The 25,561-nt window shown below is 39.7% G+C and overlaps 1 protein-coding gene across 2 annotated transcripts in view; it reads left to right on the top strand.

Moving 5' to 3' along the window:
* LOC128638238 (uncharacterized) overlaps positions 1-23,331 on the top strand; it is a 38,124-nt gene extending 14,793 nt beyond the window's left edge. Inside the window, exons 1-4 of one of the 2 annotated variants that reach the window (XM_053690085.1) lie at positions 5,152-6,711; positions 10,759-10,885; positions 13,071-13,454; positions 22,653-23,331. In XM_053690085.1, coding sequence (XP_053546060.1) covers positions 10,765-10,885; positions 13,071-13,454; positions 22,653-23,173 — 1,026 coding nt within the window. In that variant the 5' untranslated portion in view covers positions 5,152-6,711; positions 10,759-10,764 and the 3' untranslated portion in view covers positions 23,174-23,331. Of the gene's footprint in view, positions 1-5,151; positions 6,712-10,758; positions 10,886-13,070; positions 13,455-22,652 lie in introns of those variants that run through there. The other variant, XM_053690084.1, reaches the window with a different exon arrangement.
* Positions 23,332-25,561: the final 2,230 nt, after the last annotated feature.

The raw sequence follows: 25,561 nt of genomic DNA on the forward strand, positions 1-25,561 counted from the left end.
TGAACAGATTTGTAAGGCTGCGACTTGGTCTTCACTTCATACATTTTCAAAATTTTACAAATTTGATACTTTTGCTTCTTCGGGGGCTATTTTTGGGAGAAAGGTTCTGCAAGCAGTGGTGCCTTCCGTTTAGGTTCCTGTCTTGTCCCTCCCATTCATCCGTGTCCTAAAGCCTTGGTATTGGTATCCCACAAGTTAGGATGAATCCGTGGACTCGGTACATCTTGCAAAAGAAAACAAAACTTATGCTTACCTGATAAATGTCTTTCTTTTGCAATGTACCGAGTCCACGGCCCGCCCTGTCTATTCAAGACAGATAGTATTTTTTATGTAAACTTCAGTCACCTCTGCACCTTATAGTTTCTCCTTTTCTTCCTTAGCCTTCGGTCGAATGACTTGGGGGTGGAGTTAAGGGGGGAGCTATATAGACAGCTCTGCTGTGGTGCTCTCTTTGCTACTTCCTGTCAGGAAGGACAATATCCCACAAGTTAGGATGAATCCATGGACTCGGTACATCGCAAAAGAAAGAAATTGATCAGGTAAGCATAAATTTTGTTTTTAGCTACTGAAAGTATGTCACAAGGTTGATTCTCAGTCAGAAGGGAATCAGGTTATGCCATCTAATTCTCCCCAAGTGTCACAACCATTAACGCCCGCGCAAGCGACGCCAAGTACTTCTAGTGCGTGTAATTCTTTCACCCTGCAAGATATGGCAGCAGTTATGAATACTACCCTCACAGAGGTTTTATCTAAGCTGCCTGGGTTGCAGGGGAAGCGCAGTAGGTCTGGTGTGAGAACAAACGCTGAGCCCTCTGACACTTTATTAGCCATATCCTATGTACCCTCACAATGTTCTGAAGTGAGGGATTTGCTGGCTGAGGGAGAGATTTCTGATTCAGGAAATATGTTCCCTCAGACAGATTCAGATATGACGGCTTTTAAATTTAAATTAGAACACCTCCGCTTATTGCTCAGGAAGATTTTAGAGACTCTGGATGATTGTGACCCTATTGTAGTTCCAGAGAAATTGTGTAAAATGGACAGATTCCTAGAGGTTCCTGCCTACACTGATGTTTTTCCGGTCCCTAAGAGGATTTCAGAAATTGTTACTAAGGAGTGGGATAGACCAGGTATTCCGCTCGCTCCCCCTCCTACTTTTAAGAAAATGTTTCCCATATCTGATGCCGTGCGGGACTCGTGGCAGACGGTCCCTAAGGTGGAGGGAGCTATTTCTACCCTGGCTAAGCGTACAACTATACCTATTGAGGACAGTTGTGCTTTCAAAGATCCTATGGATAAAAAATTAGAGGGTCTTCTGAAGAAAATATTTGTTCACCAAGGTTTTCTTCTCCAACCTATAGCGTGCATTGTTCCTGTAACTACTGCAGCGTCCTTTTGGTTCGAGGCTCTGGAAGAGGCACTTCAGGTTGAGACCCCATTAGATGATATTCTGGATAGAATTAGGGCTCTCAAGCTAGCTAATTCTTTCATTACAGATGCCTCTTTTCAATTGGCTAAATTAGCGGCGAATAATTCAGGTTTTGCCATTTTAGCGCGTAGAGCGTTATGGCTTACGTCCTGGTCTGCTGATGTGTCATCAAAAGCTAAGCTTTTAGCCATCCCTTTCAAGGGTAAGACCCTATTCGGGCCTGAACTGAAAGAGATCATTTCAGACATCACTGGAGGGAAAGGCCATGCCCTTCCTCAGGATAAGACGAATAAGATGAGGACCAAACAAAATAATTTTCGTTCCTTTCGGAAATTCAAAGGTGGTCCCTCTACCTCTTCCCCTGCCGCAAAGCAAGAGGGGAATTTTGCTCAATCCAAGTCAGTCTGGAGACGTAACCAGACTTGGAACAAGGGTAAACAGGCCAAGAAGCCCGCTGCTGCCACCAAGACAGCATGAAGAGGTAGCCCCCGATCCGGGACCGGATCTAGTAGGGGGCAGACTTTCTCTCTCCGCTCAGGCTTGGGCAAGAGACGTTCAGGACTCCTGGGCTTTAGAAATAGTAACCCAGGGGTATCTTCTAGATTTCAAAGATTCTCCCCCAAGGGGGAGATTCCATCTTTCACAATTGTCTGTAAACCAGACAAAAAGAGAGGCGTTCTTACGCTGTGTAGAAGACCTATATTCCAAGGGAGTGATCTGCCCAGTTCTGAAAATAGAACAGGGGCAAGGGTTCTACTCCAATCTGTTTGTGGTTCGAAAAAAAAAGAGGGAACCTTCAGACCAATTTTGGACCTCAAAATCCTAAACAAATTCCTCAGAGTCCCATCCTTCAAGATGGAGACCATTCGGACTATTTTGCCAATGATCCAGGAGGGTCAATATATGACCAGCGTGGACTTAAAGGATGCGTATCTACACATTCCTATCCACAAAGATCATCACCAGTTCCTCAGGTTCGCCTTTCTGGACAAGCATTACCAGTTTGTGGCTCTTCCCTTCGGGTTGGCCACAGCTCCCAGAATTTTCACAAAGGTGCTTGGGTCCCTTCTGGCAGTTCTAAGGCCGCGGGGCATAGCTGTGGCGCCTTATCTGGACGATATCTTAATCCAGGCGTCAACTTTCCAACTAGCCAAGTCTCACATGGGCATCATGGTGGCTTTTCTAAGATCTCACGGGTGGAAGGTGAACATACAGAGAGAGTTCACTTATCCCTCTCACAAGAGTTCCTTTCCTGGGAACTGTGATACATTCGGTGGACATGAAAATCTTTCTGACGGAGGTCAGGAAATCAAAAATTTTATCCATCTGCCGAGCTCTTCATTCCATTCCTCGCCCGTCAGTGGCTCAGTGTATGGAGGTAATCGGCTTAATGGTAGCGGCAATGGACATAGTTCCGTTTGCTCGCTTGCATCTCAGACCACTGCAACTTTGCATGCTCAAACAGTGGAATGGGGATTATGCAGATTTATCTCCTCAGATAAATCTGGACCAAGAGACCAGAGACTCTCTTCTTTGGTGGTTGTCACAGGATCATCTGTCCAAGGGAATGTGTTTCCGCAGGCTAGCGTGGGTCATAGTGACGACGGACGTCAGCCTATTGGGCTGGGGTGCAGTTTGGAATTCCCTGAAAGCACAGGGATTGTGGACTCGGGAGGAAGCTCTCCTCCCGATAAATATTCTAGAACTGAGAGCGATCTTCAACGCGCTTCAGGCATGGCCTCAGCTGGCGTCGGCCAGATTCATAAGATTCCAGTCGGACAATATCACGACTGTAGCATATATCAATCATCAGAGGGGAAAAAAAGAGTTCTCTAGCGATGATAGAGTTTACCAAAATAATTAAATGGGCAGAGACTCTCACTCTTGCCATCTATCAGCAATCTATATCCCAGGAGTGGAGAACTGGGAAGCGGATTTTCTAAGTCGTCAGACTTTTCATCCGGGGGAGTGGGAACTCCATCCGGAGGTGTTTGCACAATTGATTCAGCAATGGGGCACACCAGAATTGGATCTGATGGCGTCTTGTCAGAAGCCAAACTTCCAAAACGGGTCCAGGTCAAGGGATCCTCAGGCAGTACTGATAGATGTTCTAGCAGGTACCCTGGTCGTTCAACCTGGCTTATGTGTTTCCACCATTTCCTCTCTTTCCTCGTTTGATTGCCAGAATCAAACAGGAGAGAGCTTCAGTGATTTTGATAGCACCTGCGTGGCCACGTAGGACTTGGTATGTAGACCTGGTGGACATGTCATCTCTTCCACCATGGACTCTGCCACTGAGACAGGACCTTCTGATTCAAGGTCCGTTCCAGCATTCAAATCTATTCTCTCTGCGACTGACTGCTTAGAGATTGAACGCTTGATCTTATCCAAGCGGGGGTTCTCTGAGTCGGTCATAGATTGCTTGATTCAGGCTCAAAAGCCTGTCACCAGGAAAATTTATCATAAGATATGGTGTAAATATCTTTATTGGTGCGAATCCAAAGGCTACTCATGGAGTAAGATCAGGATTCCTAGGATTTTGTCCTTTCTCCAAGAAGGATTGGAGAAGGGGCTATCAGCTAGTTCCTTAAAGGGACAGATATCTGCTTTATCAATTCTACTGCCCAAACGTCTGGCAGATGTTCCAGACGTTCAGTCGTTCTGTCAGGCTTTAGTTAGAATCAAGCCTGTGTTTAAACCTGTTGCTCCGCCATGGAGTTTGAATTTAGTTCTTAAGGTTCTTCAAGGGGTTCCGTTTGAACCTATGCATTCCATAGATATTAAGCTTCTATCTTGGAAAGTTCTTTTTTTAGTTGCTATCTCTTCGACTCGAAGAGTTTCTGAATTATGTGCATTGCAATGCGACTCTCCTTATCTTGTTTTCATGCGGATATGGTGGTTTTGCGTACCAAACCTGGATTCCTTCCTAAGGTTGTTACTAATAAGAATATTAATCAGGAAATTGTTGTTCCTTCTCTGTGTCCTAATCCTTCCTCTAAGAAGGAGCGTTTATTGCACAATTTGGACGTGGTTCGTGCTTTAAAGTTTTACTTGCAAGCGACCAAAGATTTCCGTAAAACATCTTCTTTGTTTGTTGTCTATTCTGGAAAACGTAGAGGTCAAAAAGCTACGGCTACCTCTCTTGCCTTTTGGCTGAAAAGCATCATCCGTTTGGCATACAAGACTGCTGGACAGCAGCCTCCTGAAAGAATTACAGCTCACTCTACTAGAGCGGTGGCTTCCACATGGGCTTTTAAAAATGATGCTTCTGTTGAACAGATTTGTAAGGCTGCGACTTGGTCTTCGCTTCATACCTTTTCCAAATTTGATACCTTTGCTTCTTCAGAGGCTATTTTTGGGAGAAAAGTTCTTCAAGCAGTGGTGCCTTCTGTTTAACCATCTGTCTTGTCCCTCCCGTTCATCCATGTCCTGTAGCTTTGGTATTGTATCCCACAAGTAAAGGATGAATCTGTGGACTCGTCTTACCTTTATAGAAGAAAAGTAAATTTATGCTTACCTGATAAATTAATTTCTTCTATGGTAAGACGAGTCCACGGCCCGCCCTGTCATTTTAAGACAGATATTTTTTTTATTTAAACTTCAGTCACCTCTGCACCTTTTGTAGTTTCTCCTTTTCCTTCCTGTAGCTTCGGTTGAATGACTGGGGGGTGGAGCTAAAGGAGGAGCTATATAGACATCTCTGCTGTGGTGCTCTTTGCCACTTCCTGTTAGCAGGAGGATAATATCCCACAAGTAAAGGATGAATCCGTGGACTCGTCTTACCATAGAAGAAATTAATTTATCAGGTAATCATAAATTTACTTTTTAAAGATCGCTCCGAAACGGGGCCCACAAAACCGCCGCTATCTTGAAGCCCTGACAGGCTGTAAGAGACCATGCTGCGCAGCACACGCTGACAAAAAGTTCCACACCAGGAGCGAGTAAAAAAGGAGCAAGTTGAAGCACCATAAGATACTACTACATATAATTATATAGAACTACTACTGTTCTGCCTGTTCTTTGATAAATGCTTAACATGGTGAAGATGTCCCTGTACATAGCACATTAAATTCCTAAGCACTTTGAACGCACTGCTTATGTGAGTTGGACACTTTAACGATAACATCCACAACTTATATTGATAGCTCTGCACAACGGATGTTTGCAAAGATGGACTTAATTACCCACTTGATATAGGCAGCGAGCTTAAGATAACAGCCAATACCCCTAATCTAGGAACACCACATCCATATTAGCAACTACTAAGCCTCCAGCTTCAAAAACCCAGATACTGGTCTCTTTGTCATCAGAAGACGAAGAAAATGATACGTCAGAAACCACTCAGATATCCACGACTCTATTACACTCAATGCCGTCTAAGCAAGATTTTGATAACCTGGTGACACAGGTATGCCAATGTATCAAGGAAGAAATAACTGGCCTTAGAAAAGAGGTTACGGAGATTGGTCAAAAAGTTGAAGCTTTGGAGGAAGATAATGACCTTAACCAGTCAGAGCTATCCAATCTACAAACAGCCAACACTCATGATCTACAGATCCTCCAACTTCAAGATAAAATTGAAGACCTGGAAAACAGGGAAAGGCGACAGAATCTCTGAATCTATTCTTCCCAACACTCTCTCTGAGTTTCTAACAGGCCTATTCCCACATCTCATGGGCCCATCTACAACTTACGATACCACCATGTATAGAGCACACAGTGCCCTAAGGCACAAGCCTCCAGAGCAAGCTCCACCGAGAGACGTAATATTAAAGTTAAAAGACTTCCAAGCAAAAGAAGAAATCCTAAAAGCGGCAAGACAGCAGAAAAACATCACATATCAAAATTGCTGTATCCAAGTTTATACTGATCTCGCACTCTACAGAGGAGGAAGGAATTTCAACCCCTCACTACAATCCTTAGAGCACAAGGAATTTCATACCATTGGAGTTTCCCTTGTTTTCTCATGGTGACACATCAAGGTGAGAAATGTATCTGCAAATCAATGAAGGAAGCCTAACCTTTCTGCACCTCACTTGGCATATCGCCACCCAAGGGACTTCCTATATCGGATGATCAGTCCTCCATGAGACAATCTACACAGCCTCGACCTCCAAGAGCCCGGGGCAAATAGCTCCAGCTAAAAAAACTGAAGAAACACCCTGCTGGACCTTCAGAAGAGCAAACTTGACAATTAGGACACTACATAATTTGATAAAGTACAAATATTTCAAAGAGACTGAACAGTCCTGTGGTTCATATAGGTTTCCCTCACATTAAAGGTAACCTCTTTAATTGTTTATGATGGTTCAAAATGAATGTATTCTATATTGGTAAAAATTGTTCAAACTATGCAACCCCTATATAATGTTTTTTCAATGCACTGTAACTTAAAGGAGATGGACAACTCTTCCCATATTTTTGCGACATATGTCGTCATTGTTGTTTTTGTTTGTTTTTCTTATTTGTTTATTGTTTGTTTATTGTTAACAGAAATTGCTTTCTTATGGAACATCATTTATAGTACAGTTTACTTAATAAGTATATTTGGATTTACACTGTTGCCTTTCCCCACGACCTCATGTATTATACCCCTTTACACCGAGCTTATAAACGCAGGATCCCATATTCGAAACATGCCTAACACAGTCATGGGAAAGCCTTTACAATTCCGTACATTAAATGTCAAGGGGTTTAATGATCCTCATAAAAGGCGCTTGGCCTTTAAAGATATCAATCATAAACTTATTGATATTTTGTTTCTGCAAGAAACTCACTTTATAGCAGGAAAGGAACCCTCATTCTTTGCTTCAACATATCCCATACACCACCACTGCAGCCATAAAACTAAAAAGGTATGCAGAGTTAGCATAATGATAAACAAATCCACACCATTTCAAACACAGCGGATAGATAGAGATGAAGAAGGGAGATACCTTGCGATCAGTGGACTCCTGTTGGGCAGACCAGTAACCCTTGTAAACATCTACGCCCCTAATACACTACAGGATCCCTTTTTTTGTAAAGTCACCAACTCCATTCTATCCTTCTCCAAAGGCCCATTAATCATAGGGGGGGATCTGAATGCCCACTTAAATCCTACCTTAGATAACTCAATGAGTCATTCCCACATTTCTAAAAGAGCACTCAAATCTTTACACAATATGTTATTATTAGGAGTTCATGATACATGGCGACAGCTTTACCCTACCGTGAAAGACTACACTTATTTCTCGGCACCTAGTCAGACATATACCCGCATAGACTATATATTTTCGAAGATCATATCAAACTGTCCCTCCTATCAGATGTTGAGATTCTCCCAGTCGTCTGGTCAGACCATTCGGCAGTTTTCTGTAAACTGACATGGTCGCTAACTCCATTGAGACCATTTCAGTGGCAGATGGACGATACTCTTTTAAAAGACAATTTTTTGTTTGATCAGATAGATCATCTCTTGCTAGAGTTTTTTCAGATTAATAACACCCCAGAAATGAATCCCTATGTCTTATGGGAAGCACACAAATGCTTCATAAGGGGAGAGTTGATCAAAATGAAATCTACACAAACTAAATAGAATAGTTTTTAATGACTTAAACACCCAACTATCCCACTGGGATAAAACGCACAAATTATATCCCAACGATGCTGCAGCCAAGACTAACCTAGATCAAGCAACATATAGGTTAAGGGAGTTCCTTCAACATGGAGCCAAGGTTCAGGCTTTTAAACTACAGCAAAAATACTTTAAAGAAGTAATAAACCGGGTAGACTGCTGGCAAGGGTACTGAAAGCTAAACAAATAGCAAATTACATCACAGAAATACAAGACCCACCTAACAACATAGTGGCAGACTCTATAGGGATAGCAGCAAGTTTTCGTAACTTCTATGCTAAACTGTATAATCTTTCCCTTAATAGAGACAAAATTAACCATGTACTCAAATGTGAATCATATCTGCAACATATGAATCTTCTCACCTTACTACAAGATCAAATTGACCAATTGGAACAACTATTTACAGCTAAAGAAACTGAAACAGCCATAGATTCATTAAAACAGGGTAAAAGCCCGGGCCTGACGGTTTTACTGGTAGTTATTACAAAAAATTCAAGCACATCCTAATCCCTTATCTCCTAGCTATCTTTAATCACATAGATCAGGGTAATACTCTGCCCTCATCTATGCTGTAAGCCATTGTCACTGTAATACCTAAACCAAATAAAGATCCAACCCGAATATCTAACTATAGACCTATATCTCTATTAAATGTTGATATAAAGATTTACTCAAAAATTTTGGATAACAGGTTAAATAAATTTCTTCCTCTACTTGTACACCCAGACCAGGCGGGTTTTGTGCCGCAGAGAGAGGCAAGAGATAATACAGTTAAAGTTCTTCATCTTCTACAATATTCTAAGCTGCATAATCTTCCTTTTATTTTAATATCGACTGACGTCGAAAAAGCCTGCGTGGCTCCCTTTAATGCCTGTAAAACCAACCAATCTTCATAACCTACTGCCATTTTACACTTTGATAGAGGCGGATAAATTGCTCCCCAAACATCATTTTACATCTCTGAATATCACACAGTTTTCACACTGGTTTAGATACTTGCAACTAAGGCATTTCTTTGATACCTACAAACACAAGAACTTAATAATTAGAGATTGCACACCACTTGAAAAATTGTGTAGCATGGAATCACCACCTCTCCATGCCATATCTACTCTCTATTCGCTATTAACTACCCCTCTCACAGTCATGCAAACCACCACGATTACCTCTTGGCATAAAGAGCTGCCATACACACTTGTTGAGGATGAGTGGGTTACCATATTTCATAGGACAAGCAAAGCTGCCCATTCTGCTACACTCCAAGAAACAAACTATAAGTTCTTACTTAGGTGGTACCTCACGCCGCAGCGGCTAAAATACATTTTCCCACAAACTTCTGACTGATGCTGACGTAAGTGTACAGAAAAAGGAACGCCATATTTGTGGTAGACTTGTCCAAAAATAAAGAAGTTTTGGTACGACATACATTCAAAATTCAATCTGGACCCTCTAATCTATTTATTTCACACTATACCTAAATTGCCCTCCAAACAACATACTGCCGTTTTGCAAATAGCTATTTGTAGTGCCAAACAAATACCAAGATTATGGAAGTCAGAGTCTTCCCTGACCCTGAATATGTGGATCACCTAGATGCACACTAATCTGAAATTAGAGAGATATTTTTATTACTCATTTAATAGGTTGGATTTCTACACCGAAATTGTGTTTTATTGGGAAACTAATTACCTAGCAAAGGTCGTTAGAGCAGAATAAGACGAGGTTAAGCTGATAGGCCCCTATTAAAGGTATCCTCTGTCAATATTGGCTGACTAAGACACAAGATTTTATAACCTGCTATACTAATCTTCAATACAAAAGATTGACTTTCTGATGATATGTAGACATGAGCAATGCCTGTACCCCAAATTGTGTAAATGTCTGTACTGTTTTACTTCTCCTTTGGCTGGGACATAACACGCTCTAAGATTTCGATAGTGCATTTATTATGGACTCTGGGTTCACAAGCGAAGGCTCTGCCTCTTCTACAGCCCTGGAGAAAGTTGAGAACTTGGTTTTATTTTTGTAAACTTGAAAACATGATGTATAACTGTACTACTTGAAGCTGATCTTGAAATCACATAAGACATTTTGTTGATATTGTCTCAGCAGGTTCTGTTTTCTCTCTGACCCTAGATAGGAACTATATATTTTAGTTTAGAGATGGTGTCTCCTATATATGAATCTCTTGGAATAGCTCTGCTCTAGACACATTCACCATCATTACCAGAGAGTAATCTCTAAACATCTTTTCTAGTTCCGTGCCAGTTTCTGATCTCTTTGAGTCATTGGCCCCTATTTATTAAAGCTCTTGCGGACCTGATCCAACAGTGCGGATCAGGTCCGCAAGACCTCGCTAAATGCGGAGAGCAATACACTCTCCGCATTTAACATTGTACCAGCAGCTCACAAGAGCTGCTGGTGCACCCCCTGCTGACTCGCGGCCAATCAACCCGATCGTACTCGATCGGGTTGATTTCCGACGATTGCTGTCCGCCTGCTCAGAGCAGGCGGACAGGTTATGGAGCAGCAGTCTTTGTGACCGCTGCTTCATAACTGCTGTTTCTGGCGAGTCTGAAGACTCGCCGGAAACACAGCCCTTCAAGCTCCGTACGGAGCTTGATAAATATGGGCCATAGTCACAGTCTGCGGGTTTGTGCGGTTTCACTTTTTGGTGACTTACAATTTCATTTTCTGTTTAAATCTGAAGGAGCAAATGGAGTTTGATGAAGTTCCGGTTTACTACTCTGATGAGGAATGGGATTGCTTAAATGAAGAACAGAGGAAACTTTATAAAGATCTGACGATCGAGAATAACCAGATTCTCAGGTCACTGGGTAAGTGCGTCTCAGTGATAGAACCTGATTACCATACAATAAAAACCTCAGCAGCATGTCTCAGCCTCTCATCTACGCAGGTGCTACTGCAAGATATAAAACTCGCATGCGCTACTGCAAGATACAAAAACACAAGCGCTACTGCAAGATACAAAACTTACATGCGCTACTGCAAGATACAAAACTCACATGCGCTACTGCAAGATATAAAACTCACATGCGCTACTGCAAGATACAAAACTTACATGCGCTACTGCAAGATACAAAACTCACATGCGCTACTGCAAGATACAAAAACACAAGCGCTACTGCAAGATACAAAACTCACATGCGCTACTGCAAGATATAAAACTCACATGCTCTACTGCAAGATACAAAACTTACATGCGCTACTGCAAGATACAAAACTTACATGCGCTACTGCAAGATACAAAACTTACATGCGCTACTGCAAGATACAAAACTTACATGCGCTACTGCAAGATATAAAACTCACATGCGCTACTGCAAGATATAAAACTCACATGCTCTACTGCAAGATACAAAACTTACATGCGCTACTGCAAGATACTACAAAAACACAAGCGCTACTGCAAGATACAAAACTCACATGCGCTACTGCAAGATACTACAAAAACGCATGCTCTACTGCAAGATACAAAAACACAAGCGCTACTGCAAGATACAAAACTTACATGCGCTACTGCAAGATACAAAACTCACATGCGCTACTGCAAGATACTACAAAAACGCATGCTGTACTGCAAGATACAAAAACACGTGCTACTGCAAGATAAAAAAAACTCACATGCGCTACTGCAAGATACAAAACTCACATGCGCTACTGCAAGATATAAAACTCACATGCTCTACTGCAAGATAAAAAAACGCATGCGCTACTGCAAGATACAAAACTCAAATACATGCTGTACTGCAAAATACTACAAAACGCATTCGCTGCGGCAAGATACTACAAAAACACATTTGTTAGGAAATCACAAATCTAGATGGGTTAATTTTAAAGACACAGGTTGTTTTATTAGTTAAATAATAAGATGGTTGTGCAGTCTTGTGTGGTTACAACTAGATACATGAGTTTGCGCAGTGCTGTGTGTGTGTAACCTGTGCTCAGTGCTGTGTGTGTGTGTAACCTGTGCTCAGTGCTGAAGTTTCTATTAACCAGTGAGCATTAGTAGGAAGTACCTATCGGCCAGTGAGCTTTAGTAAGAAGTACCTATCAGCCAGTGAGCATTAGTAATAAGTGCCTATCAACCAGTGAGCATTAGTAGGAAGCGCCTATCAGCCAGTGAGCATTAGTAGGAAGTACCTATTAGCCAGTAAGCATAAGTAGGAAGTACCTATCAGCCAGTGAGTATTAGTAGGAAGTACCTATCAGTCAGTAAGCATTAGTAGGAAGTACCTATCAGCCAGTGAGCATTAGTAGGAAGTACCTATCAGCCAGTGAGCATTAGTAGGAAGTACCTATCAACCAGTGAGCATTAGTAGGAAGTGCCTATCAGCCAGTGAGTATTAGTAGGAAGTACCTATCAGCCAGTGAGCATTAGTAGGAAGTGCCTATCAACCAGTGAGCATTAGTAGGAAGCGCCTATCAGCCAGTGAGCATTAGTAGGAAGTACCTATTAGCCAGTAAGCATAAGTAGGAAGTACCTATCAGCCAGTGAGTATTAGTAGGAAGTACCTATCAGTCAGTAAGCATTAGTAGGAAGTACCTATCAGTCAGTAAGCATTAGTAGGAAGTACCTATCAGCCAGTAAGCATTAGTAGGAAGTACCTATCAGCCAGTGAGTATTAGTAGGAAGTACCTATCAGCCAGTGAGTATTAGTAGGAAGTACCTATCAGTCAGTGAGCATTAGTAGGAAGTACCTATCAGCCAGTGAGTATTAGTAGGAAGTACCTATCAGCCAGTGAGTATTAGTAGGAAGTACCTATCAGCCAGTGAGCATTAGTAGGAAGTACCTATCAGCCAGTGAGTATTAGTAGGAAGTACCTATCAGCCAGTGAGCATTAGTAGGTGGCAACTATCAGCCAATGTCCCTTTAACATAACTTTGTATTATCTACCATTAATTTTTAACTTGTATATATAAAACTACACTTTCTTTGACCGCTGTTATTGAGGTATACTCAACTTACCTTAATATTTATTTATTTTAATCTTTTACAGTGAGAGATTTTAAGACAAAGGGTCAAAAATATGATGGTGCGTCCAGGTGGAAGGTGAGGGAACGAGCCGAGAGATATACGGTGGAAGAGAAAGAGGTTCTGATCAGGGAAGTTCTGGCGAGAGAGGACATCCTGTGGAGTAAAAACCCCTGGAGTGCGGAGAGGAGCAAAGCCTGGAAGGATATCACTGCAGCCGTCTGTCGCGTGGGGCGTCTCCGCACAGTCTCTTCGGTTAAACACAGGTTTCATGACTGCAGGTCAGAGGTCAGGAAGAAGATGGAACAGGCAGCAGTGGGCAAGGAGGTTACATTTGCCCACTGGGAGGAAATGCTGAGGCGCTACTTGCTTGGAGCTTCAACGGCCGACTCCGGAGAGCAGTCTGAGGGTAACGCATTTGTTTTATATTCTAATTTTATACACAAGATCACACGTGGGTCTAACTTAAGTACACTTATAATCATTTATACACAAGATCACACGTGGGTCTAACTTAAGTACACTTATAATCATTTATACACAAGATCACACTGGGTCTAACTTAAGTACAGTTATAATCATTTATACACAAGATCACACTGGGTCTAACTTAAGTACAGTTATAATCATTTATACACAAGATCACACGTGGGTCTAACTTAAGTACACTTATAATCATTTATACACAAGATCACACTGGGTCTAACTTAAGTACAGTTATAATCATTTATACACAAGATCACACGTGGGTCTAACTTAAGTACAGTTATAATCATTTATACACAAGATCACACTGGGTCTAACTTAAGTACAGTTATAATCATTTATACACAAGATCACACTGGGTCTAACTTAAGTACAGTTGTAATAATTTATACACAAGATCACACGTGGGTCTAACTTAAGTACAGTTATAATCATTTATACACAAGATCACACTGGGTCTAACTTAAGTACAGTTATAATCATTTATACACAAGATCACACGTGGGTCTAACTTAAGTACAGTTATAATCATTTATACACAAGATCACACGTGGGTCTAACTTAAGTACAGTTATAATCATTTATACACAAGATCACAATGGGTCTAACTTAAGTACAGTTGTAATAATTTATACACAAGATCACACTGGGTCTAACTAAAGTACAGTTATAATCATCTATACACGCGTGGGTCTAACTAAAGTACAGTTATAATCATCTATACACAAGATCACACTGGGTCTAACTTAAGTACAGTTATAATCATTTATACACAAGATCACACTGGGTCTAACTTAAGTACAGTTATAATCATTTATACACAAGATCACACGTGGGTCTAACTTAAGTACACTTATAATCATTTATACACAAGATCACACTGGGTCTAACTTAAGTACAGTTATAATCATTTATACACAAGATCACACGTGGGTCTAACTTAAGTACAGTTATAATCATTTATACACAAGATCACACTGGGTCTAACTTAAGTACAGTTATAATCATTTATACACAAGATCACACTGGGTCTAACTTAAGTACAGTTATAATCATTTATACACAAGATCACACTGGGTCTAACTTAAGTACAGTTATAATCATTTATACACAAGATCACACTGGGTCTAACTTAAGTACAGTTATAATCATTTATACACAAGATCACACTGGGTCTAACTTAAGTACAGTTATAATCATTTATACACAAGATCACACTGGGTCTAACTTAAGTACAGTTATAATCATTTATACACAAGATCACACGTGGGTCTAACTTAAGTACAGTTATAATCATTTATACACAAGATCACACTGGGTTTAACTTAAGTACAGTTATAATCATTTATACACAAGATCACACTGGGTCTAACTTAAGTACAGTTATAATCATTTATACACAAGATCACACTGGGTTTAACTTAAGTACAGTTATAATCATTTATACACAAGATCACACTGGGTCTAACTTAAGTACAGTTATAATCATTTATACACAAGATCACACTGGGTCTAACTTAAGTACAGTTATAATCATTTATACACAAGATCACACTGGGTCTAACTTAAGTACAGTTATAATCATTTATACACAAGATCACACTGGGTCTAACTTAAGTACAGTTATAATCATTTATACACAAGATCACACTGGGTCTAACTTAAGTACAGTTATAATCATTTATACACAAGATCACACTGGGTCTAACTTAAGTACAGTTATAATCATTTATACACAAGATCACACTGGGTCTAACTTAAGTACAGTTATAATCATTTATACACAAGATCACAATGGGTCTAACTTAAGTACAGTTATAATCATTTATACACAAGATCACACTGGGTCTAACTTAAGTACAGTTATAATCATTTATACACAAGATCACACGTGGGTCTAACTTAAGTACAGTTATAATCATTTATACACAAGATCACACGTGGGTCTAACTTAAGTACAGTTGTAATAATTTATACACAAGATCACACGTGGGTCTAACTTAAGTACAGTTGTAATAATTTATACACAAGATCACACTGGGTCTAACTTAAGTACAGTTGTAATAATTTATACACAAGATCACACGTGGGTCTAACTTAAGTACAGTTATAATCATTTATACACAAGATCACACTGGGTCTAACTTAAGTACAGTTATAATCATTTATACACAAGATCACACGTGGGTCTAACTTAAGTACAGTTATAATCATTTATACACAAGATCACACGTGGGTCTAACTTAAGTACAGTTATAATCATTTATACACAAGATCACAATGGGTCTAACTTAAGTACAGTTGTAATAATTTATACACAAGATCACACTGGGTCTAACTAAAGTACAGTTATAATCATCTATACACGCGTGGGTCTAACTAAAGTACAGTTATAATCATCTATACACAAGATCACACGTGGGTCTAACTTAAGTACAGTTATAATCATTTATACACAAGATCACACTGTGTCTAACTTAAGTACAGTTATAATCATTTATACACAAGATCACACGTGGGTCTAACTTAAGTACAGTTATAATCATTTATACACAAGATCACACGTGGGTCTAACTTAAGTACAGTTATAATCATTTATACACAAGATCACACTGGGTCTAACTTAAGTACAGTTATAATCATTTATACACAAGATCACACGTGGGTCTAACTTAAGTACAGTTATAATCATTTATACACAAGATCACACGTGGGTCTAACTTAAGTACAGTTATAATCATTTATACACAAGATCACACTGGGTCTAACTTAAGTACAGTTGTAATAATTTATACACAAGATCACAATGGGTCTAACTTAAGTACAGTTATAATCATTTATACACAAGATCACACTGGGTCTAACTTAAGTACAGTTATAATCATTTATACACAAGATCACAATGGGTCTAACTTAAGTACAGTTATAATCATTTATACACAAGATCACAATGGGTCTAACTTAAGTACAGTTATAATCATTTATACACAAGATCACACTGGGTCTAACTTAAGTACAGTTATAATCATTTATACACAAGATCACACGTGGGTCTAACTTAAGTACAGTTATAATCATTTATACACAAGATCACACGTGGGTCTAACTTAAGTACAGTTATAATCATTTATACACAAGATCACACTGGGTCTAACTTAAGTACAGTTATAATCATTTATACACAAGATCACACGTGGGTCTAACTTAAGTACAGTTATAATCATTTATACACAAGATCACACTGGGTCTAACTTAAGTACAGTTGTAATAATTTATACACAAGATCACAATGGGTCTAACTTAAGTACAGTTATAATCATTTATACACAAGATCACACTGGGTCTAACTTAATTACAGTTATAATCATTTATACACAAGATCACACTGGGTCTAACTTAAGTACAGTTATAATCATTTATACACAAGATCACACTGGGTCTAACTTAAGTACAGTTGTAATAATTTATACACAAGATCACAATGGGTCTAACTTAAGTACAGTTATAATCATTTATACACAAGATCACACTGGGTCTAACTTAAGTACAGTTATAATCATTTATACACAAGATCACACTGGGTCTAACTTAAGTACAGTTATAATCATTTATACACAAGATCACAATGGGTCTAACTTAAGTACAGTTATAATCATTTATACACAAGATCACACTGGGTCTAACTTAAGTACAGTTATAATCATTTATACACAAGATCACAATGGGTCTAACTTAAGTACAGTTATAATCATTTATACACAAGATCACACGTGGGTCTAACTTAAGTACAGTTATAATCATTTATACACAAGATCACACTGGGTCTAACTTAAGTACAGTTATAATCATTTATACACAAGATCACACTGGGTCTAACTTAAGTACAGTTATAATCATTTATACACACGTGGGTCTAACTTAAGTACAGTTATAATCATTTATACACAAGATCACACGTGGGTCTAACTTAAGTACAGTTGTAATAATTTATACACAAGATCACACTGGGTCTAACTTAAGTACAGTTATAATCATTTATACACAAGATCACACTGGGTCTAACTTAAGTACAGTTATAATCATTTATACACAAGATCACACTGGGTCTAACTTAAGTACAGTTATAATCATTTATACACAAGATCACACGTGGGTCTAACTTAAGTACAGTTATAATCATTTATACACAAGATCACACGTGGGTCTAACTTAAGTACAGTTATAATCATTTATACACAAGATCACACGTGGGTCTAACTTAAGTACAGTTATAATCATTTATACACAAGATCACACGTGGGTCTAACTTAAGTACAGTTATAATCATTTATACACAAGATCACACGTGGGTCTAACTTAAGTACAGTTATAATCATTTATACACAAGATCACACGTGGGTCTAACTTAAGTACAGTTATAATCATTTATACACAAGATCACACTGGGTCTAACTTAAGTACAGTTATAATCATTTATACACAAGATCACACGTGGGTCTAACTTAAGTACAGTTATAATCATTTATACACAAGATCACACTGGGTCTAACTTAAGTACAGTTATAATCATTTATACACAAGATCACACTGGGTCTAACTTAAGTACAGTTATAATCATTTATACACAAGATCACACGTGGGTCTAACTTAAGTACAGTTATAATCATTTATACACAAGATCACACTGGGTCTAACTTAAGTACAGTTATAATCATTTATACACAAGATCACACTGGGTCTAACTTAAGTACAGTTATAATCATTTATACACAAGATCACACGTGGGTCTAACTTAAGTACAGTTATAATCATTTATACACAAGATCACACTGGGTCTAACTTAATTACAGTTATAATCATTTATACACAAGATCACACTGGGTCTAACTTAAGTACAGTTATAATCATTTATACACAAGATCACACTGGGTCTAACTTAAGTACAGTTATAATCATTTATACACACGTGGGTCTAACTTAAGTACAGTTATAATCATTTATACACAAGATCACACTGGGTCTAACTTAAGTACAGTTATAATCATTTATACACAAGATCACACTGGGTCTAACTTAAGTACAGTTATAATCATTTATACACAAGATCACACTGGGTCTAACTTAAGTACAGTTATAATCATTTATACACACGTGGGTCTAACTTAAGTACAGTTATAATCATTTATACACAAGATCACACGTGGGTCTAACTTAAGTACAGTTGTAATAATTTATACACAAGATCACACTGGGTCTAACTTAAGTACAGTTATAATCATTTATACACAAGATCACACGTGGGTCTAACTTAAGTACAGTTATAATCATTTATACACAAGATCACACGTGGGTCTAACTTAAGTACAGTTATAATCATTTATACACAAGATCACACGTGGGTCTAACTTAAGTACAGTTATAATCATTTATACACAAGATCACACGTGGGTCTAACTTAAGTACAGTTATAATCATTTATACACAAGATCACACGTGGGTCTAACTTAAGTACAGTTATAATCATTTATACACAAGATCACACTGGGTCTAACTTAAGTACAGTTATAATCATCTATACACGCGTGGGTCTAACTTAAGTACAGTTATAATCATTTATACACAAGATCACACTGGGTCTAACTTAAGTACAGTTATAATCATTTATACACGCGTGTGTCTAACTTAAGTACAGTTATAATCATTTATACACAAGATCACACTGGGTCTAACTTAAGTACAGTTATAATCATCTATACACGCGTGGGTCTAACTTAAGTACAGTTATAATCATTTATACACAAGATCACACTGGGTCTAACTTAAGTACAGTTATAATCATTTATACACAAGATCACACTGGGTCTAACTTAAGTACAGTTATAATCATTTATACACGCGTGTGTCTAACTTAAGTACAGTTATAATCATTTATACACAAGATCACACTGGGTCTAACTTAAGTACAGTTATAATCATTTATACACAAGATCACACGTGGGTCTAACTTAAGTACAGTTATAATCATTTATACACAAGATCACACTGGGTCTAACTTAAGTACAGTTGTAATAATTTATACACAAGATCATAATGGGTCTAACTTAAGTACAGTTATAATCATTTATACACAAGATCACACGTGGGTCTAACTTAAGTACAGTTATAATCATTTATACACAAGATCACACTGGGTCTAACTTAAGTACAGTTATAATCATTTATACACACGTGGGTCTAACTTAAGTACAGTTATAATAATTTATACACAAGATCACACGTGGGTCAAACTTAAGTACAGTTGTAATAATTTATACACAAGATCACACTGGGTCTAACTTAAGTACAGTTATAATCATTTATACACAAGATCACACTGGGTCTAACTTAAGTACAGTTATAATCATTTATACACAAGATCACACTGGGTCTAACTTAAGTACAGTTATAATCATTTATACACAAGATCACACGTGGGTCTAACTTAAGTACAGTTATAATCATTTATACACAAGATCACACTGGGTCTAACTTAAGTACAGTTATAATCATTTATACACAAGATCACAATGGATCTAACTTAAGTACAGTTATAATCATTTATACACAAGATCACACGTGGGTCTAACTTAAGTACAGTTATAATCATTTATACACAAGATCACACGTGGGTCTAACTTAAGTACAGTTATAATCATTTATACACAAGATCACACGTGGGTCTAACTTAAGTACAGTTATAATCATTTATACACAAGATCACACGTGGGTCTAACTTAAGTACAGTTATAATCATTTATACACAAGATCACACGTGGGTCTAACTTAAGTACAGTTATAATCATTTATACACGCGTGGGTCTAACTTAAGTACAGTTATAATCATTTATACACAAGATCACACTGGGTCTAACTTAAGTACAGTTATAATCATTTATACACAAGATTACACTGGGTCTAACTTAAGTACAGTTATAATCATTTATACACAAGATCACACGTGGGTCTAACTTAAGTACAGTTATAATCATTTATACACGCGTGGGTCTAACTTAAGTACAGTTATAATCATTTATACACAAGATCACATTGGATCTAACTTAAGTACAGTTATAATAATTTATACTCAAAGGTTACAGTGATGATTTTTTAAAGGGACGCTAAAGTAAAAATTAAAGTTTCATGATTCACATAAAGCAGCAAATGAAACAACTTTTCATTATCAAAACGTGCCCAGTCTTTATACACTTATTATTATTATTATTATTATTATCGGTTATTTGTAGAGCGCCAACAGATTCTACAGTGCTATAAACAAATGCAGAGTATAACAAAACAATTATAGGGATCAAATGGGTAGAGGGCCCTGCTAAGAGTTGCACTGTTGTAGTCCGCTCTTAAGAAGGTGATCTACAAACAGCTGGACTCTTAGGCTTACATGCTAAGGGGGTTCAGGGGATTGCAGTAGAGGAGAGGAAACGGTATAAAGAAAGGTTAGCGTAGGTTGTATGCATCCCTGAACAGTAGAGTCTTTAGGGAGCACTTGAAGCTTTCAAAACTAGGGGAGAGTTTTGTGGAGCGAGGCAGAGAGTTCCACAAGATGGGAGCCAGTCTGGAGAAGTCCTGTAAATGGGAGTGTGATGAGATAACGAGAGGAGGAGAGTAGGAGGTCTTGAGCAGAGCGAAGGGGACGGGAGGGAGAGTATTTGGAGACAAGGTCTGAGATATAGGGGGGAGCAGTGCAGTTGATAGCTTTGTATGTCAGAGTAAGAATTTTGTGTTTGATCCTAGAGGCAAGAGGAAGCCAGTGAAGGGATTGGCAGAGAGGCGCAGCAGATGAAGAGCAACGTGTAAGGAAGATGAGTCTGGCAGAGGCATTCATTATGGATTGTAAAGGAGCTAGGCGGCAGGTAGGGAGACCAGAGAGGACGGAGTTGCAGTAATCGAGGCGGGAAAGGATGAGAGAGTGGATTCAAATCTTAGTTGTGTCTTGTGTAAGGAAGTGTCTAATTTTAAAGATGTTTTTAAGGTGGAAGCGGCAGGCTTTAGCCAAGAAGTAAAAGAAAGATCTGAGTCACCAGCTACTACTGAGCATGTACGAGAGTGCACAGTATATATATATGTTATGGTATAACCCTGATATCGAGGGTTAATACCAGATGAAAGATGCCCTTAATACGGGGATGCAAAACACAAACCCAGTTAATACACCGACGGGGAAAATGCACGAAATCTTTCTCTCCTAAAACAGGCAAAAGAATAATCCAAAGTAGTAATTCCTCCCCAAACACGAGACCAAGCTCCGTCCTGAGGGTAAAACAGGAATACCTTTTATTGAGGGCTACATGCCCAGTATTTAAGCAGGTCTCCCACCTGGTGGTCACTCCCCTTGGTACCAGTAAACCCCTCCTCTCTATCCTGGAGATATTTGGGAAGAAATCCAATTACCTCCATGGATAGAGGGAAGACGCCCTTTTACAGGATATAATAGAATTACATTACGTAACCAAATAAACAATCAAACACAAGAAAACAATGGATTCCTTCCTGGCACCTAGCAGTCTGGACTCTGGAGGTGATTAAACAAGGTGAAAGCGAATCACCTAAACCTAATTACAGTAAACAATATCTGATGCCAGGAAACCTGTATCAGAAAATACAGTTTCTCAAAAACTGAACAAGGAGAGAGTTAACTCCTTTAGTACTGTTGGATTCACACCCTGTACCTATAATGGGCACAGGGTGACTTAAACATAATGCCAGAATCCATCATCTGTAGGGAGGTTGGCAGTTTCAGCGGTGTTCGTTTATTCTTTTTTTTAATCTCCCGAACGGGGAAGTACGGACAGGAAATCATACGAATCCACACGAATTAACCAGGAGAGCCACATAGTTCCAGGACAGGATATGTATTTTGTGATAGGTTATGGCTGTCACATGATACAGTTATATGCACACTTTCAGAGGCACCAGCTACTATAATTGTTTAATTGTAAAAATTAGAAAATATTCTACTGCTTATGTGAAATTGAAGTGCTATTTTATTGTCTTTATTTTACTGTATTTAGTTACTCTTTACCTCAGTACAGTTATAGTTAATGCTGTTTATTTTTACTATAACCAGAGTCACAATTCCACCAAGAGGAAGAAATCCAAGAGAGGGAAAAGCCAGCCCTTGTACCGAAATGCTTAGAGGAGAGCAGTGTGCCCTCTGGTATGGAGGGACCTCCCCAGCCTGCACCGCCCCTCCAGGAGCAGAGGAATGACGGCCTTGTGCCACAAGCACCAATACTTCTGCAGCCTGTGCCAGCAACATTCACAGACGAGACCCCTCCCCAGTCAGATATTGTAAGACATTTAAGGCTCCTCCGGCAGGAGCAGCAGAGGGAGATCCGGTGGCAGATGCGCATCTATGCCCAGCAGGAAAGAACCACTCATCAGCTGTCAACAATGACTAACCTCCTGCAGCAGCTGCTGAGACACGTGGGGCAGAACAGCAGTGCGCCGCCAGCCACTTACCGGCAGAGCTTCCCCGCATCTAGCTCCACTCTAGCGTCTGTGCATTTGAAGTATGTGAAACGCAGGATAAAGAGAGAGGCCTCTCGTTCTCTGCATAAAAAATATAAGAATCACAAACACATTTAGACATAAAGATGAAAAACTGTGTGAGAAATATTTGTATTTGTTATGGTTTGGTATTGTTTCCTTTTGTCATGAATAAATGGGCAATAGTTATAGGGTTAACTGGACCAGCTGCCGTGTTTTGTACATTTGTATATTGTTAAATAAAGATTTTTACAGTTCTGAGGTGCTGTAGACCCTACAACAGTGATGGCTAACCCTTGGCACTACATTTCCAATAATGTTTAGGCACTCTGTAATCTAGTTGAGCATCATGGGAAATGTAGTTACAAAACATCAGGGGTGCCAAGGTTAATCATGACTGGTCTAGAATATGAAGTCATTTTTTTACATCTAACAGAGATGGCTGTCCTTGTGCTGAGAAATAAAATACTTGTGGGATATATCACTGTTCACCAGCTGTGGGAGATTTAGTCTGATCAGCCAGTGAGCTCCATTGTTTTATAATAGAAAGATCATCTTTAACACACACACACACACAGGGTAACACACACACACACACAGGGTAAAACACACACAGGGTAAAACACACACGGTAACACACACTTACAGGGTAAAACACACACGGTAAAACACACACAGGGTAAAACACACACAGGGTAAAACACACAGGGTAACACACACACAGGGTAACACACACACAGGGTAAAACACACACGGTAACACACACTTACAGGGTAAAACACACACAGGGTAACGCGCAAACACACACACACACGGTAAAACACACACAGGGTAAAACACACACAGGGTAACGCGCGCACACACACACACAGGGTAACACACACACACACACAGGGTAACACACACACACAGGGTAAAACACACACACACAGGGTAACACACACACACAGGGTAAAACACACACGGTAACACACACAGGGTAATGCGCGCGCGCGCGCACACACACACAGGGTAACGCACACACACACACAGGGTAACGCACACACACACACAGGGTAAAACACACACACACACAGGGTAAAACACACACAGGGTAAAACACACACAGGGTAAAACACACACACACACACAGGGTAACACACACACACACACAGGGTAAAACACACACACAGTAACACACACAGGGTAATGCGCGCGCACACACACACACACACACACACAGGGTAACGCACACACACACACAGGGTAAAGCACACACAGGGTAAAACACACACACACACACAGGGTAACGCACACACACACACAGGGTAAAACACACACAGGGTAAAAAACACACACAGGGTAACACACACACACAGGGTAAAACACACATAATAACACACACACACACAGGGTAGAACGCGCACACAGGGTAACGCACGCACACAGGGTAACGCACACACACGGTAACACACACACACAGGGTAACACACTCACACAAACACAGGGTAACATATACATATATACATACACACAGGGTAACATACACACACACAGGGTAACATACATACACACACACACACAGGGTAACACACACACACAGGGTAATACACACACACACACACACAGTTATACACACACACAGGGTAAAATACACACAGTAAAACACACACACAGGGTAAAACACACACACACACACACACACGGTAACACACACAGGGTAACGCGCACACACACACACAGGGTAACGCGCACACACACACAGGGTAAAACACACACACACAGGGTAACACACATAGGGTAAAACACACACACAGGGTAACACACACACACACAGGGTAAAACACACAGGGTAACACACACACACACAGGGTAAAACACACATGGTAACGCGCACACACACACAGTAACACACACAGGGTAACGCGCACACAGGGTAACACACACACACAGGGTAACTCCCACACACACAGGGTAACGAGCACACACACAGTAACACACTCACACAAACACAGGGTAACATGTACATACACACACACAGGGTAACACACACACACACAGGGTAATGCGCACACACAGGGTAATGCGCACACACAGGGTAATGCGCACACACAGGGTTACACACACACAGGGTAACATACACACACACACAGGGTTACACACACACAGGATAACACACACACAGTAACATACACACACAGGATAACACACACAGACAGGGTAACACACACATAGTAACACACAAACACAGGGTAACACATACATACATACATACATGCACACAGGGTAACACACACACACAGGGTAACACACACACACAGGCTAACATATACATACATACACACAAGGTAACGCGCACACACAGGGTAGCGAGCGCGCGTGCACACACAGGATAACACACACACACACACACACACACACACACTGGGTAACATACACATACAGGGTAACATACATACACAGTGTAACACACACACACACGGTTACACACACAGGATAACAAACACA

This window comes from Bombina bombina, chromosome 8 (assembly GCF_027579735.1).
Source record: "Bombina bombina isolate aBomBom1 chromosome 8, aBomBom1.pri, whole genome shotgun sequence".
NCBI lineage: Eukaryota > Metazoa > Chordata > Amphibia > Anura > Bombinatoridae > Bombina > Bombina bombina.